Genomic DNA, 17,298 nt, shown 5'->3' with positions numbered 1-17,298 from the left:
AGGATCGAACCCAGCACCCTGCGCATGCCAGGCGAGCGTGTTACTGCTTGACCCACATCCCCAGCCCTCACCTTGTTTTAATTTTGTTTTCCCTTGAAAAAGTTCCACCAGTGTTAAATAAGAATCCTGGCATCTTCAAGGGGTGGCAAAGAGTACTAGAGCAGCGCCTGTTCCTGGGCAGCTACTTTACACAGGACCATTACCTCTTAGGTCCTGCTGCTTGTGGAGGTTGGCTTCTGAAGCTCCCTAGGGGCGCCAGGCAGGAAGGGGCACAAAGGTGGGGAGCATGAAAAGCATTCATCCTTCAGCTGAGGGGTCTCAGCCACTTTCAGCATCCTGTGACAGAAAAGTCTGATTGAGTAAATGGTGAATTAAAATGTAGACACATTAGCTTTATTCATAAAAGCCAAGAACTAGAAACAACCCAATGTCCACAGGAGAACAGATAAACAACTTATGATATATTCATACAATGAAAGTGAGTGTGCCAATCACACTCTATTAATGCATAGAACCACATGACTAAACCTCAAAAATAGTATGGAGCCAAAGAAGCCTATCACAAATAATTCCACTAACATGAAGTTCAAGAAGAGACAAAGGACAGCTTTGGTGATAAAGTCAGAACAGTGATTATAAGGGGGCGCAGGAGGGAACTTGCCCAGGAGAGAGGTCTACATCTTGGCCTGGGTTGTTATACACATTGTATTTATGTAAAACCTTATCGAGGTCTAAACTTAAGATTTCTGACTTTTATTATGTGTAAATTATTTGTTAATGACTAAAGAAGCTTTTTATTTGTTTATTGGCCACTTTATTGGAGCCATTTATTGTAGAAAATAAAACATTTGTAAACATCACCAAAATAAGAGGGGAAAGCAGAGATGAAGAATAGAAGAGAGAAGCCCTTTTGGTTGGCCTATTTTTTTAATAAAATGACTCAGATTGAGAATGCCTGTTCTGCCCTTGAGCTCTTTGAGGGCCAAATTGTAGAAAGAAATGCAGTAATTTATTAAATTGTCATATGAGAGAGAAAAAAATGTGTCATATAACCAGAGAAAGTTTTCTGTGTTACCAACTAATGTGGTTCACTGAGAGGTGGTTAATAGTTGGAGGATTCAGAGGAGGTTAACAGTTTGAAAGCAAAGCAAAATTATATAACTTGTTTCTGGAACCCCTAGATCAAAAGCCAAGACATGTTTAGCCATCTTAATACTCTGTTGGTATAATTTATCATGAAAGAGAGATAGTAACTGAGGTGCCATGGCTTTAAGGCCTTTGGGGACCTACCTTAATTAACCCAAGAAGGGTCTCTGATCACATGACACATTGCCAGATGATGTGACTTGGCCAGCAAGCAGCTCTGTGTTGTAAGGTTGCTTTACTTAAGACTAATGAAGAGATAATTCTACCCCTACTCTAGACCCTGGTGGGCAGCAATGGGACCATTCTCACCACAATGCCCGTGATGATGGGGCAGGAGAAAGTGCCCATTAAGCAGGTACCCGGGGGAGTCAAGCAGCTTGAGCCTCCCAAAGAAGGAGAAAGGAGAACAACACACAATATCATTGAGAAGCGATATCGCTCCTCCATCAACGACAAAATCATCGAGTTGAAGGACCTGGTTATGGGGACAGATGCCAAGGTAGGTGCCAAATAAAATGGCATTTCATGCCCATCATCTCCCCTGCACTTTTCTTTGCTATGAGAGTTAGGGAATTCCCAGGCTTTGTTGAGTGTCTTCAAAGAATGAGTTAGAGATGTGTTCTTAATGCATCTTGGTGTTTGTCAGCATATAAAATATTAACTAACATAAGGGGATTAATGGGGGTTGGTAAGGCAGTGATTTTCGGGCACCTTTTCTCCTTCACCTGTGCTCTTCTGGGACAATGGACCCCAGCAGCGGAGGCAGAGACACTTGCCACTCACCAGTGGCCAGATACAAGCTGTGTGCAGGTTGGAGGCAGCGGAGGGCCTTGCTGGCATATCCTTAGCTATGTTCAGGGTAGCTATAATATTTTTACCTTTTAGGGAAGAGAGAGGAGAGATTGGGTTTATGACCAATAGCAAATAGAAGAAATTCATTTTTCTTATATTCTATTGTGACGAATGTATCTCCCAACAATAGGAGATTTTTAAAAAACCTATTATCTGTTTACTTTCACTGGTATTTTGAAAGAAAATTTCATTATTTTTCCTTGTGTACCTTTACTTAAGATAACTGTCCCAATGCTCTGAGTTTTTTGTTTTGTTTTGTTTTGTTTTGGGTAGTTGCGTATGGACAGCATGCGTTTATTTTATTTATTTTTATGCAATGCTGAGGATCGAACCCAGTGCCTCACACATGCTAGGCAGGTGCTCTGCCACTGAGCTACAGCCCCAGCCCCAGTACTCTGGTTTTTGTTAGTCTGTTTGCTTGCAGTGTTGGAGATCTAACCCAGGGCTTTATGATACTATGCAAGTGTTCTACCACTGAGCTACATTCCCAGCCCAGTTCTCTCTCTGGTCTTTTGTTTGACATTTGTTTTCCTTAAAGTTTGTTTTTGTGCTAGGGATAGTATAAGGAGTAGGAATAATTGCTAGTATGTATTGTGTGTTGATGACATGCTAGGCTCAAGGCTAAGCTCTACATATACTGTCTCACTTAACCCTCACTGCCAACCTATGACTCACATGCTATTATTACCCCCATGTTAAGGAAAAGGAAAGGGAGAATCTTGTTCCAGGTAACCAGCAGCTGAACCAGCATCTTGCATCCCCACCTACAAGCTCTAAAGCTCTGCTTTCTCCACTCTGGTCTGCCCTGGCTTCATTGTGTTTTACTGGTTCTCTTTCCCAGATGCACAAGTCCGGTGTTCTGAGAAAGGCTATTGATTACATCAAATACTTACAGCAGGTCAATCATAAATTGCGCCAAGAGAACATGGTGCTAAAGCTGGCAAATCAGAAAAACAGTAAGTGTGCCCATTGAGAAAGGGGTATCAGGCTTCCTTTATTCAAGAAGCCCCACCCAGCCCAGTTCTAACCTAGGTGGAGCTCTATAAAAACAGATAATTTTCCCTATGGGGTTTTCTTTGCAGAGCTTCTGAAGGGCATTGACCTGGGCAGTCTGGTAGACAATGATGTGGACCTGAAGATTGATGACTTTAATCAGAATGTCCTTCTGATGTCTCCCCCGGCCTCCGACTCAGGGTCCCAGGCCGGCTTCTCCCCCTATTCCATTGACTCTGAGCCAGGAAGTCCTCTGTTGGATGATGCAAAGGTACAAATTTTTGAAATCCCCAGACCCTTGGAATTTCTTCCATATCCCCACTAAGAAAATTGTGAGGAGGCCTCAGAGAGTGAGTCCAACTGTTAAGAGCGCATAAGCCATAGAGAAACAGGAATTCTGTGAAATTAGCTTAAGTTCTCAGAAGAGAAAACTGACACAGGTGGCAGGGGACAGTCCCCTCGGGTTTAACTGATCTTCTGAAAAGCCCCATCAGAAAGGAATGAATGAATGCCAGATCTAGAACCAGGACACAGAGCAGCTATTGGTGGGGTGGGCTCTGGGAGTTGCTAGAGGCGCCTCATTACTTCTCTTTACCATAATGGTCCTGGCAAGACCACTTTGTGAGGCTGATCAGTCGATTTAGGATGAGGCTACCTCTGGGTCCTCTTTCCGGAAATGACTACAATTTGCAATCTAACAGATAACTTTCCAACCAAGGGCTTTTAATTCTCAATAAAAGCCCCTGGCAATTGAAGTTTAATGGAATTAGTTAAAAGAGACTCTGAGCCTAATGATCTTCTTGGGAAACTATAGAGGGAGACCACTGGGTCCTGTACTATATTTTGACTTTGGCAGTTTCTGACTCCAAAAGCACAAAGTTTCATTCTAGTGTACATTTTTGACTAATCTATTTTTTATATATCTTACTTTTATTAAGGAAGTTTTATTTTTGAAATATTTTGTAAATGTAATTCTGTTTGATAACAACAAACCTTATGACATATAAATTGAATTAAATAGGCTTCTGACTCATCAAAATTTTTCAAATGGTTTTTAAAATATTAAAAGGGAGTGACATGATATGTACACTTCAGGACTCAGGGGAGGACTTGGGAAATCTGACTCCGGCCTTCTTCCTTCCGTCACTACGGACCTCATTGGCTACCAGATCCTCTGTCTCCAGTCCTTCTATAAAATGGGAGTGAGGGGAAGCAATGTTCCGGTTTTAAAACAGGCGCAGTCCTTTAGGTAGAATCATGCTGAAGCATGGTCTTTTATCATCTTTACTGAGATAAAATTTAAATGCTATAAAATGTACTTTTTTTTTTCTTTTAATGTACTGGGGATTGAACCCAGGGTTGCTTTACCACAGAGCTACATTCCCAGTTCTTGTTTTGTTTTTGTTTTTTATATGCCTTGATTTTATTTGTTTATTTTTAGGTAGCATTGAGGATCGAACTCAGTGCCTCACACATGCTAGGCAAGTGCTCTACCACTGAGCCATAACCCCAGACCCCCAGTGCTTTTTATCTTTTACTTTAAGACAGGGTCTTGCTAAGGTAGGTTGGCCTCAAACTTGTGATGCTCCTGCCTTGGCTTCCAAGTTGCTAGGATTCAAGCATCTGCCACTGCACCTAGCAACAGATTACCTATTTTAAATGTAGAGGCCAGGAGTTTTAACACATGAGCACATTGTAATCAAAATGTAAAGCGTCCTTCCATCAGCCCTCAAGCTGTCTTTTCCCACTTGTGCAGACAGTTCATACTCTTCAGCCTCAGGCAGCTACTACTGATCCACCAGCTTCCTGTCATTTAGATTTGTTTTGGTTCCTCTTAAATTATACAGAAATGGAATCATGCAGTGTGTTCTCTTTTGTGGAAATAACTATTTTAAAAGAAAATCTCTCTGCCTTTGTTCTTTGAAATATTCTTTTCTTGGTGGGTGAGAGGAAAAGTGCTCCAATATTTGAGAAATCATTTGTGAATTGTGGACTTCTTAACTCCCTCCTGTTTTTATTCCTGTCTGACTTAATGGTCTTGAATTTAAACCTCACAGTATGATCCCTCTTGTATGATATATAAAAGTAAAGTGCTATAAAAGCCCATGCAGTATTCCAACCCTGAGGCCCTGTTTTAAAGGTCAAAGATGAACCGGACTCTCCTCCTGTAGCGATTGGCATGGTGGACCGCTCTCGAATTCTGCTGTGTGTCCTCACTTTCCTGGGCCTCTCCTTTAACCCTCTGACTTCCCTCCTACAATGGGGAGGGGCCCATGATTCCGACCAGCACCCGTACACAGGCTCTGGCCGTAGTGTACTGTCATTTGAATCAGGTAGGTAGGGGGCCCCTCATGCCACCTGGGTGTAGTGTACTGCTATGGCAAGAGAAGGGTCCTGTGTATAAACCACATAACATATCTACCAGACTGCGAAGGAGTAGGGGGCTCCTTGCTTCTGACGGGGACTGGCATAAACTATACTGTGGAGATAACGAGGCACACCCAAGTTCGGTCAGAAAGAGCAAAACAAACCAGAAACCTGTACTGCACTAATTACCCTGGGTTGGGCAGGTGGGAGGGCAGGGATAGTGCCTATTTGGGGGAGTTGGTGGTGTTTTTTTGTTTGTTTTTTGTTTTTAGAGAATTTTTTTAATATTTATTTTTCAGTTTTCAGGGGACACAACATCTTTATTTTATTTTTATGTGGTGCTGAGGATCGAACCCAGCGCCCCACGCATGCCAGGCGAGGGCACTACCTCTTGAGCCACATCCCCAGCCCTGTGTTTTTGTTTTTGTTTTTTTTTAACCTGGGTTTTGAAACCAATGTCCTAACCCTTTGGGCTAAGATTTTTGTGGCTCCATGGTGACAAGGGCTACAGAATTTCTATTTAGACTATAAAATTGTCTGCCCTTTCTTCTGAAAATGAGGTAGAAGGCTCTTTCTTGGATGTCTTACTGCTGGGGTATGTTAGTTGCCTGGCTGTTCCATGAGAAGCCCGCTGAGATACCCCTCTTTAGGTTCTGGAGGCTGGTTTGACTGGATGATGCCAACGCTCCTCCTGTGGCTAGTGAATGGTGTCATTGTCCTGAGTGTCTTTGTGAAACTGCTGGTCCATGGGGAGCCGGTGATCCGGCCACATTCCCGTTCCTCAATCACCTTCTGGAGGCATCGGAAGCAGGCGGACCTGGACCTTGCCAGAGTGAGTTCTATTATCCACCTTTTCTCTTCATCCCCACGGCTGGGCAAAGAATTCAGGGATTGATATTGAGTCCCCAGCATAGATGAAGACCTGTGGCAGCTGCTGTAGTAACTCAGAGGAGAGGGTATCTATGTGTAGATCATGCTGTGGACACAAGATGTCTGTGGTATGACAGGAAGAATAAAGTGCATCTGGGGCTGAAGAGATGAGTTCTGCCTGAGGGGACCTGAGGTGTGGGTGGGGCTGACCAGGGCTAGAAGGATAGGCAGGCATGGCAGAAGGACCTTCTCAGCTGATATACACAGCATGAATACACAGGCTACTTGGAAATTGGCAAGTTCTATGGGTGTGTCTGGAGTACAAAGTGTCAGAGAATGAGGACAAAAACCAGTACTGTGGTTAATTTTAAGCTCAAATTAGAACTTTGACCAGTAACTGATTTAGGGCTTTATATCCAATTCTCTGGAAAACCAGGGAAGGTTTTTGAGCAGGAAAATTAGCTGAAAGTTTTCATTTGAAATAAATAAAGGGTGTTTAGGGGAAGGATTCAGTGGCAACTCAAAGCATTGAAGGGAGAAGTAAACTTCTCAGGAGGTATGTGAACCAGAACATTCCTCAGCAGGTAGTAAACCCTGACTGAGCCTGTAAACTTCTGCAAGCTGCAGTGCCTTCAATTGAGAATCTGATTGGCCAGCCTGGATCTGTCAATCATGGCATGGCTGTGGGTCCTAAAATATAGATGTGATTTGAGGAGCCATTTCCCAAGATGGGTATCCTAGAGGCAGATTCAGGTTTGTGTTTGTCAGATGTCGTTCTGGCAGCTATATGAAGGGTAAGTTGGAGGAGGGAAAAATGAAATGTACAGAAACAAATTAGGGGACTCTTGAAAAATAGGCCAGGCAAGAAATGAAGACAAGAGCCTAGAGTTTAAAGGAAAAGCAGAACTGAAGAAACAAATTAGGGGACTCTTGAAAAATAGGCGAGATGTAAAATGCAAAGGAAGTGGTAGTGAGGTTGGCTCAAAAGGTGGGAGAGGCTAGAAGATGTTTGTGTTTTTTCTAGGCCTTGTTGCTTGGAAATATGAGAAAGTTCTTTGTAGAGTGAGTAGTGACCAGGAGGCAGGCTGTGGGGGTTGAGAAGGGTCAGGATCCAAGTATTTGGGAAGTTGCACATCTGCTGCGAGAGGGTGCTTGGGGAGAACTGGATTAGTGAGACAGAAAGGGCAAGAACCAAAAACTGAGTCTGAGGAACAATCAACCTTCTAGGTAAAGAGAGCATAAGAAGTGGGGGGATCCTGCTTCCTATAAAAACCTTCTGCGCTAATGCTTCTCGTGGCCGAGAGAGGGTAGAGAGAGGTCGTCAATGTTAATATAGCACCAGGAACTCTCCATTAGACCCTCTCAGGTTGTCAAAGAGATCCCAGGTTAGGGTAGTTCAGCCGTGAGTTTGCCTAAAACCATAGGTCTCAAACTTCAACCAGCATAAGATTTGGACATCTCAACACCAGAGGTTGTGATTTAGTAGGTCTGGGGCAGGGCCCCAGTGTCTGCATTTCTCACGGACTCCCTGGGCCTGCTGCTACTGGCCTCCGAGGACCAGTAGCTTTTGAGATCCCAAAAGTCTAAAGGAGCAATGCCGTTCATCTAAATTTGAGTTACCATCTTGTATGTAAAAGCTAGTATGGGGAACTCTGACCAGCATTTACTCAAAAGATGAACACACTGCAGTCCAGTTTAGTACAAAGGCTAGGAAGTATCTCAAAAGTTAGCAGCGATTTTTTTCCCCATATGGAATGAGATTACAGGTAGTTTCTTTTTACTTATATGTATATATGTGTGCATATATTTATTTATTTAGCCGCGTGTGTGTGCCTTTGTATGTGTGTGTGTATACACATATAAATTTTTTTGTAGCTTTCCGAAGTTTCCCAGATTTTCCTTAATGAGGACAGATTCTAATAATGGAGTTGGGAGAGTAGGAGTCTATTAAAACAAAAAATCCACAGCAAAGCCAGTCATCATACACCCTCTTGCTGCTTTGTAGGGAGATTTTGCAGCTGCTGCCGCCAACTTACAAACCTGCCTTTCGGTTTTGGGCCGGGCACTACCCACCTCCCGCCTGGACCTGGCTTGTAGCCTCTCCTGGAACGTGATCCGCTATAGCCTGCAGAAGCTGCGCCTGGTACGTTGGCTGCTCAAGAAAGTTTTCCAGCGCTGGCGGGCGACCCCTGCCACTGCAGCTGGCTTTGAGGACGAAGCTAAGAGCAGCGCGCGTGATGCAGCCTTGGCCTATCATAGGCTGCACCAGCTGCACATCACAGGTGAGTGACAAGCTACCAGCTACTACTGCATGGCTTGCTGCAAGGTGCCCCGTGCCATCTCCTCCAGTTTGCCAGGTCTCCACCCTGAGTGAAGCCCCCTTTACATTGCTTTTTTAGACTCACTTTCCACCTCATTCATAGCTGTAGTTTATCATCTCTAAGCTGCACATTTTATTCCTAGTAACTTCTCTATACTGCCCCCTTTTTTTTTAAACCTCTTTATACTTTTGATATATCTTATAAATAATGACACATTGTGGATTAGCTGGTAGTGATACTTAAATTAATATGTGACTTAAAATTAATGGCATCTTAGAATCCATGAAATATGATCATTTATTTTATTCATTAAGCTCCTGCTCTAATAGAGACACAGACAGCCCTGCAGATGGATGACAATTCAGTGTAGACTTAGCACAAGGAGGAGGGGATTAAGAAAGACTTAGTGGGGTGGGGGATGGCTATAAAGCCTTGGCTTCTACAGGAAGAATGCCTAGGTCAGCAGCTCTGCAGAATGTGTGCCTTTCAGGCAGAGGGAAGTCACCAAGCCCCGCACTAGGTCAGCTCTTAAGGACAATATTCCAGTAGTCCTAAAGCCAGGACATGAGGGCAGGGCACTGCCCGCATGGGAAGAATCTGAATTCCAGCAGGTAGGGGAATCTTGTAGTGTATCCGTAGGATCCATTGAAGGGCATTTGGAAAATAACGACCCAATCCGATCGGTGCTTCTTGTGTAGAAGTAGTTCTCCCTGGCGACAGAGAGAGGTTGGATCTGAGAGGATTAAGGCTAGAGACAGAGGCCAAATAGGAACTGAGGCAGCTTGAAGATGAGAAATGCTGAAAGCACAGATGGAGAAAAAATTAGCAGGTAAAATTCACTGGGCTTGGGGATTCAGTGGATGTGACAGATACAGAAAGGAGCCAGCCAGGATGTTTCCTTGGCTTGTTGCTCTGGAGTTTGGGTGAATGGTGATGCCACTGATGAAGGTGAAGGGAACCAGAGGAAGAGCAGTTTTCCCAGGAAGAGGCGATGCCCTTTGTTTTGAACACTTGCCTGTGAGACATGGGCAGGAATTGTACTATAGGTAGCTGGACCTGCAGGACCTGCAGCCTGGGACAGAAAGTGGACTCTGGGCCTGCAGGAGAGAGTGAAAACAAGGGAGCTGATGAGAAAAGACATTGGAAGGAATCCTCAGTAAGACAGGCAGAACATGGGAGTCCGAGTGGACACTGCCTGCGAAGGGCAGTCACAGGTCAGAGGAAGATTGAGAAGTGTGGCTTGGGGATCGAAGACAGAGATGATAGAGGAGGGTGAGTTATTGCTGGGACTTACACCAGTAGTAAGGTGAGGGTCAGAAAGTAATTGTAGATTTTGGAAGGTGCTGGAAATCACTGCTGACTTCAAGGAGCTTTAGCCAGAAGTGGAACAGACTTGGGCACTTAGGCTAGAGGGCTGGCCAGGAGTGGAGCCAGTTATACAGTTTTTAAGAAATCCCTATTTGCAAAGCTCCCCTGCTTCTTTTCTTTGCCTTTCAAGTGTCTTTGGAACCGACAAACCCCTCACCCAGGTTTCTGATCAGGAGACTGTTGTACTAGCTGTCAAATTCTAGAGAATTTCAGCTGGAGAACCTCACATCACTCATTCCCTCCACATTCACTGAGCATTCTCCAGACTAGGGCCTGTGGGAGGCACTGAGGGGACAGGTGACTACAGTATGGTTTCCAGAACGCTGCCACTGTACTCTACCCTTCTCCCCTTGAAGAGAAAGCTTAATGCCTATTGGGGGAGACAGACACCCCAGGTCAATACACATTTTTATGAATCACAGGGCTGAAGGTTTCCTGTGCTGATTTAAGTGGGAAGAACACAACTAAGTGAGGTCCAGAGGCCTGACTTTGCCTCTTCCCAGCCTTTGAAAAACAACGCAAGCAAAAATGAGCGAGCCTCAGGGCTGCCCCTAGGAGGGTTGTTGTGCAGCTTTCACAGGTAGACCTTTCCTGGCCTCCCACCTACCAACCTCACACACATCTGGCCATCATTGCTCAGTTTTGTTACTTCTTCAGTGGGATATGTGCTTATATATTATAATTCAAATCAACTTTGGGCTCTTGTTTGTTTAAGTTTTCATTACCTCCACTGAAATGTTAGGAGACTCAGTACTGTATCAGCAGAATGTAGCCATGCCGTTGACATTGTTTTGGAAAATATTGCCTCTGAGTCCTATAAAATGACCAGCAATCATGACAACTCACATTTTACAGAGCCAGGTGCCCAGCCACCTTGTGAGGTAGACAAGAGCACACAGCTAGTAAGTCACAGAGCCTGGTGTCCCGTCCAGACCTGTTTGATCACAAAACTCAACTCCTTTCTCCTCGGGAACCACTGTTGCTCTGATTGTGCTACAGAACGTAGGGAAATGTTTGGTTTGGGAAATCTGTCAACATTAGTGTCTGTTTCTGCCTGCCCTAGGGAAGCTTCCTGCAGGATCTGCCTGTTCAGATGTACACATGGCTTTGTGTGCTGTGAACTTGGCTGAGTGTGCAGAGGAGAAAATCCCACCAAGCATGCTGGTTGAGATCCATCTGACAGCTGCCATGGGACTCAAGACGCGGTATGGAGGCAAGCTCGGCTTCCTGGCTGTGAGTACCCTTCATTTCCATCTACAAAACTCTGCTGAGCACTTTCCCCAACCAGTAGCTAAAAAGCAGCATGGGCCAACACTCTGGTATCTACCATCTGAAGGAGAGGTATTCATTGACTCACGCATTCCACAAATACTTATAGCAGTAAATGAAACAGACCAAGATTCCTCCACTCCTGGCCCTTATAGGCATATGCCATATAAGCAGGACATTCTGGTGTCCTGAGGGAAGAAGACTATTTCAGAGATCCTGTGTGGCCTGTACTCAGGGGTTAACATTCAACTCCTCATACTTGAAATCTTTTGGTTATATTTTTTGGTTATTTTCTGCACACAAAAGGCATTTATTGATCACAGCACTATGAATCCAGAAACGAAAAGCAGTGCTTGTCTGCAAAGAGCTCATGTCAGAACTAGGGTGGGAACTGAGGTTATCAAGTGTCTCCCAATATGCCTGGCAAGGTGCCAGCATGGGCATTCACAGCTGGCTAATTCCCGATCCTTGTTATCAACTAGTTCACAGCATCTGCTGACCTCAGACTTTCTTTTAGCCTTGTTTTACACAGGGCCCCACTTTGGGTAGACTGCTGAACACATTCAGTTATGTTCAAAACAGAATTATCACGTTTCCATATCTCAGTAATGGAGGCAATAAGCTGAGAATGAACAGGCATATGTCCTATGGTAACACTGTTTCCTGAAGTTCACACCTATAGTCAAGGTGACAAGGGCCAGAGAAACCTGGTCTTTTCCATGTTTTAGCCCTGTTTCTGTGACCACGGTCAAGACATCCTTCATTTAGCAGTCTTTACTGGGCACTTGCTCTGGGTTGGGCACTTCCAGAGTAGACATACCACAGTGAGCAGAGCCTTTACCCTGTCCTTTGGGGAGCATACAATCTGATAGGGGTCAGGCCTTCAGAACAGGGCAAGGATGAGTACTGCCCCCATTCAAGCTAACCACTATTGTGAATCCCACCACCATAGTTTATTGTTTTTGTTTTTTGTGCTTTTTTTGGAGGGGGGTATTACTAACCTGCTGCCTAAAGAGCATGCTGGTCTCCTGACTGGATCTTAGGGGAAGTCAAAGGTGAGCTTTCTGGGAAATATGAATCCAGGAAGGCCTCTCCCCTATGCTGTTTGTTTGTCTTTATGCTCTGGGCCGAATTACACATGTAATTTTTAGGCCCTCACCCCCCCACACCAAATATTTTGAAGACATTTATTTTACTGAAGTTCAACATACCTGGAGAAGAATGCACACAGTTGAACTTGAGGAATTTTCACAAAAGGAACTCACCTGTGTAAAACCACCCACCCAGATCATGAAAAAGAATATTCTCAGCTTCCTCAGAAGCTTCCTTCAAAGCCCTCTCCTATTTCCCTGACCCCATTCAAGCTAACCACTATTGTAAATTCTACCACCATAGTTTAATCTATTGTTTTTGGGTTTTGTGCTTTTTTATTTTTATTTTTTTTGGCGGGGGGTATTACTTGGCATTGAATACATGGCCTTAAGCTTGCTAGGCAAGCGCTCTACCACTGAGCTTATCCCCAGGCCTTCTGTAAATTTTTTTTTTTTTAATTTTTTTTTTTGAATATTTATTTATTTATTTTTTAGTTTTCTGCAGACACAACATCTTTGTATGTGGTGCTGAGGATCGAATCCGGGCCGCACGCATGCCAGGCGCGCGCGCTACCGCTTGAGCCACATCCCCAGCCCATTCTGTAAATTTTTTATTGAGGAATATATGAAAGTAGATAAGTACACAAATCATAATTACACCGTTGTGATTTTACAGAGTAACCCATTTAACCAGCAGACAGATCAAGAAACAACCTCAAGGGCTGGGGTTGTGGCTCAGTGGCCCAGTGGTAGAGCACTTGCCTAGCGTGCATGAGGCACTGGATTCAATCTCCAGCACCACATAAACAAGTAAAACAAAGGTACTGGGTCCATCTACAACACATATTTGCAAAAAAAAAAAAAAAAAAGGAAAAGGCAAAGAAACAACCTCAAAAGTTCCCCTTGTAGTCATTCCAAGTCCCCCAGCCCAGGATAAATGTCTGATCACTCAGATATTTTGCCTCTTTGTAAACTTTGCATTAGGAGAGCAGGCAGGGCATACTGTTTTGTGTCTGGCTTCTTTGCTCACTGTCAGGTGTATGAGTCATGCATGTTGTCGCATGGAGTTGCAGGTTTTCATTCTCACTGCTTTACACTGTTACACTGATTGTTCATTGTGGATGGATTTTTTAGTTGCTTCCTGTTTGAGGTTTTCTGAATAGTGCTGCTGTGAGCAAAGGTATTGCAGGGCCATACATTATGCATATTTCTAAAATGGTGCCAGTGGTATGCCTGAATTCCACCTTCACACTCTCTCCAAATACATGGTAGTGTCGGCGGGGGGGGGGGGGGGGGGGCTTCCTTAGTCCTTTTAGTGTATCTCATTGCAGAGTCTCTTTGTGAAAACCCTATTCAACTAAGTCTTACCTGTTTTTTCACTTGTGCTATTTGTCTTTTCGTGGATATGGGACTTCTTTATTCTAGATGTGATCCTTTTTTGGATATATGCTTCTGCAGATGTTTTCTCCCACTCTGACTTATTTGCGTATTCTGAAATCTAGATTATTAGTCTTCTTTTATAGTTAGATGCTTTGTTTTATTCAGCCAATCTTTGCTGTGTCAGAGTCATGAAAATATTCTCCTGTGGCGTCTACTATAAGCTGTGTTTTTTGCTTTTCACATTACAAATCCCTGATCCACTGGAATTGATTTTTTATATAGATGTTTAACTGACCCAATACATATATTATTTGTTGTTGTTATTTAAAAAAAAAATCAGGCTGGGGAATATAGGTCAGTTGGTGGAGTGCAAGTCTTGCATGCATAGGGCTGTGGATTCAACCCCCAGCACCACCAAAAAAACAAAACAAAACAAAACTCCACTGCAGGGCTCAGGGTATGGCTCAAGTGGAAGCGCGCTCACCTGGCATGCGCGGGGCGCTGGGTTTGATCCTCAGTACCCCATAAAAATGAAGATGTTGTGTCCACCAAAAACTAAAAAATAAATATTAAAAAATTTTCTCTCTCTCTCTCTCTCTCTCTCTCTCAGTGAGTATGACGCCTTTTTTTCATAAATCTAGTGTCCAAAAGCGGTGGGTCAGTTTCGGGACAGCTTTCTGGGAAATATGAATCTACCACACAGCCCTAAAGGCTTGGTTTCCTAGTTGGTCTTATTATCTAGACATATCAGTCCTCCAGCTTTAGTGACAATTTTTTGCTCTTCTTTTTGCCATATAAATTTTGCAATCAGCTAGTCATCTCAAAAATACCATACAGATTATCCCTAAAAGCCAGGTACAATGGTATGTGCCAAGGCAGGAGGATTACTTGAGCCCAGGAGTTCAAGACCAGCCTGGGCAATATAGCAAGACCCTATCTCAAATAAAGAAAAATGCCCCTGACCATGAGCCCCCAGAAAACATTTTGTATGCCTGACAAGCAGTGAATAATTTAGTGTATATTTTCTTAGAATTTTTTCACTGCACATACTAATGTATGTATACATTGTGATTTATTTAACATAATTATACAATAACCTTGTTTTGCCACTTGCTTTTTTTCAACCTAATGATAGATCTTGGTCTTTTTTTTTTTTGGGGGGGGGGTACTGGGGATGGAACCCAAGGGCGTTTAACCACTGAGTCACATTCTCAGTCCTTTTTATTTTTTATTTAGAGATAGGGTCTCACTGAGTTGCTTAGGGCCTCAGCCTCTTGAGCTGCTGGGATTATAGGCAAGTGCCACCGCACCCAGCTTGGTCATCGTTCTTTGTAGTGGTCTTCTTCTGCAGAGATACTTGGTGCTGCTAAAGGACATTTGGATCATTTCCCGCATTTGCTGTTACGCACTGGGTTTCAGGGAGCATCTCCTTATATTGTCTTCACCCACCTCTATAAGAGCTTCCTCAGACTGAATCTCTAAAGATGATGATGTTGATGATGATGGGTCAAAGGATAAGTATTCGGAATTTTAGTAGTGTTGCCCAATTTGCATATATTCAGTAAGATGGGGAAGGAGAACAACTACCATCTATTTCTAAGGTAACTGGCCCTTTCTGTTTAGTTCCTTTGGGAGGGGTAAATTAAAGAGACCCAGATACTTTCTTAAAATAAAGATCCAGAAGGAAGATGGTTTGAGTTGGTGAGATAGACTCAGCTAACAAATGAGCCCAAATGAGCCAGGCACTGGGGGCAGGTGGAGGGCTAGCCAGCCTCTGAAAATGTTTAGACCAGAGGTTTAGATTCATGGCATCATGTGTCTGATTTTTTTTTTTTAAATACAGTGGTAGTAGTTTAGTTCTGTTATCAATAGTTGGAACATCCTAAATAGGTATTTATATCTTAATAGGTCAGTACCCATTTGAAAAAAAAAATTCACACATGAAATTAATATTTAGTTTTTAGTTTTAGGTGGACACAATATCTTTATTTTATTTATTTTATTTTTATGTGGTGCTGAGGATCAAACTCAATGCCTCATGCATGCTAGGCCAGCACTCTACCACTGAGCCACAACCCTAGCCCTATTTTTGATTCTTAATAATCATGATTACTTATAATAGGATGCCTTTGTAAATTGAGCCCTGCCATCTCTGAATCCTCAGAATCAGATTAGGCACCACCACCTGCATTTTCTGTTCCACAATGGTTTTCTGTATTTTTTCTTTTTATCCTTAAATACTAGAGATTGAGCCCTGGAGTACTTTACCACTGAGCTACATCCCAACCCTTTTAATTTTTTATTTTGAGACAGGATCTCGCTAAGTTGCTGAGGTTGGGGCTGGGGATATAGCTCTGTTGGAAGAATGCTTGCTTTGCATGCACAAGTTGCTGGGTTGGCCTTGAACTTGTGATCCTTCTGCCTCAGCCTCTCAAGTAATTGGGATTAAGGCATGAACCACTGTGCCCAGGCAGTTCTTGTTTCTTTTCTTTTCTTTTCTTTCTTTCTTTCTTTCTTTCTTTCTTTCTTTCTTTCTTTCTTTCTTTCTTTCTTTCTTTCTTTCTTTCTTTCTTTTCTTTCTTTCTTTCTTTCTTTCTTTCTCTTTCTTTCTTTCTTTCTTTCTCTTTCTCTCTCTCTCTCTCTTTCTTTCTCTCTCTCTTTCCTTCCCTCCCTCCCCCCCCCCCTCTCTCTCTCTCTCTCTCTCTCTCTCTCTCTCTCTCTTTCTTTCTTTCTTTCTTCGAACCGAGTGCCTCACACATACTTAGGCAAGTGCTCTACCACTGAGCCACAACCCCAGCTCTAATTCTTGCTTCTTTATCACAGTAACCTCTAAAACTTCAGATTCACCAAAATATGATGTCATTTAAAGGAAGGTAATATAGTCTCACTTTGACACGGTGAACTACCTCAATCTAGTAGTTTACACTATATCCAACTGATGTTGAGCATTGTTATTTCCCTCAAAAATTTCACTTGGGGGCTGGAGATGTGGCTCAAGCAGTAGTGCAACTCGCCTGGCATGTGCAGGGCGCTGGGTTCGATCCTCCACAAAAATAAAATAAAGATGTTGTGTCCACCGAAAACTAAAAACTAAATATTAAAAAATTCTCTCTCTCTCTCTCAAAAAAAAAAAAAATTTTTTTTACTTGGCTCCCTTGAGCCTTTGCTGTGTCTCTTCAGAATGTCATGACACACAATTTGAGAACTGCATGGTTAGCCACATGGGGTGATGAGGCACAAACACCTGGAATTGGGACTGGCTAGGAGTCCTGGGTAGTGCCAAGGACCTAAACAGTTTGGGCCTCTGCTTAGGAAAGAATTCCAATGTCTATAAAATATAGGAAAATTTTTAAAAGATTTTTTTAGGAAAATCATCAGAGAACTATAATGCCAAGAAAATTAAAAGAGTAACAAGTTATTTCCTCAATTTCCCTTACAGAAGCCAGACTGTGTGTGCCTATCCAAGATTTATATTTCTTATTACTTCAAACCACTAAAATCAAGCTCCCCCTCCACTGAGATTTGTTATAAGTAAAGTTTTTCTTTTTTTTTTTTTTTTAAAGAGAGAGAGAGAGAGAGAGAGGAGAGAGAGAGAGAATTTTTAATATTTATTTTTTAGTTCTCGGCAGACACAACATCTT

General features: G+C 43.0%; 1 protein-coding gene across 1 annotated transcript in view; it reads left to right on the top strand.

Moving 5' to 3' along the window:
* The window catches only part of Srebf2 (sterol regulatory element binding transcription factor 2), a 57,477-nt gene that overhangs the window by 26,359 nt on the left and 13,820 nt on the right, over positions 1–17,298 (top strand). Inside the window, exons 5-11 of the mRNA XM_026405918.2 lie at positions 1,424–1,645; positions 2,840–2,954; positions 3,081–3,262; positions 5,132–5,324; positions 6,009–6,190; positions 8,234–8,510; positions 10,981–11,150. Of these exons, the coding sequence (XP_026261703.1) occupies positions 1,424–1,645; positions 2,840–2,954; positions 3,081–3,262; positions 5,132–5,324; positions 6,009–6,190; positions 8,234–8,510; positions 10,981–11,150 (1,341 nt within the window). The remainder of the gene's footprint in view (positions 1–1,423; positions 1,646–2,839; positions 2,955–3,080; positions 3,263–5,131; positions 5,325–6,008; positions 6,191–8,233; positions 8,511–10,980; positions 11,151–17,298) is intronic.

The sequence above is a fragment of the Urocitellus parryii genome, chromosome 5 (genome assembly GCF_045843805.1).
Source record: "Urocitellus parryii isolate mUroPar1 chromosome 5, mUroPar1.hap1, whole genome shotgun sequence".
NCBI classification, from domain to species: domain Eukaryota; kingdom Metazoa; phylum Chordata; class Mammalia; order Rodentia; family Sciuridae; genus Urocitellus; species Urocitellus parryii.
Note: the sequence above shows the minus strand (reverse complement) of the source record. Positions and strands in the feature narration are given on the sequence as shown.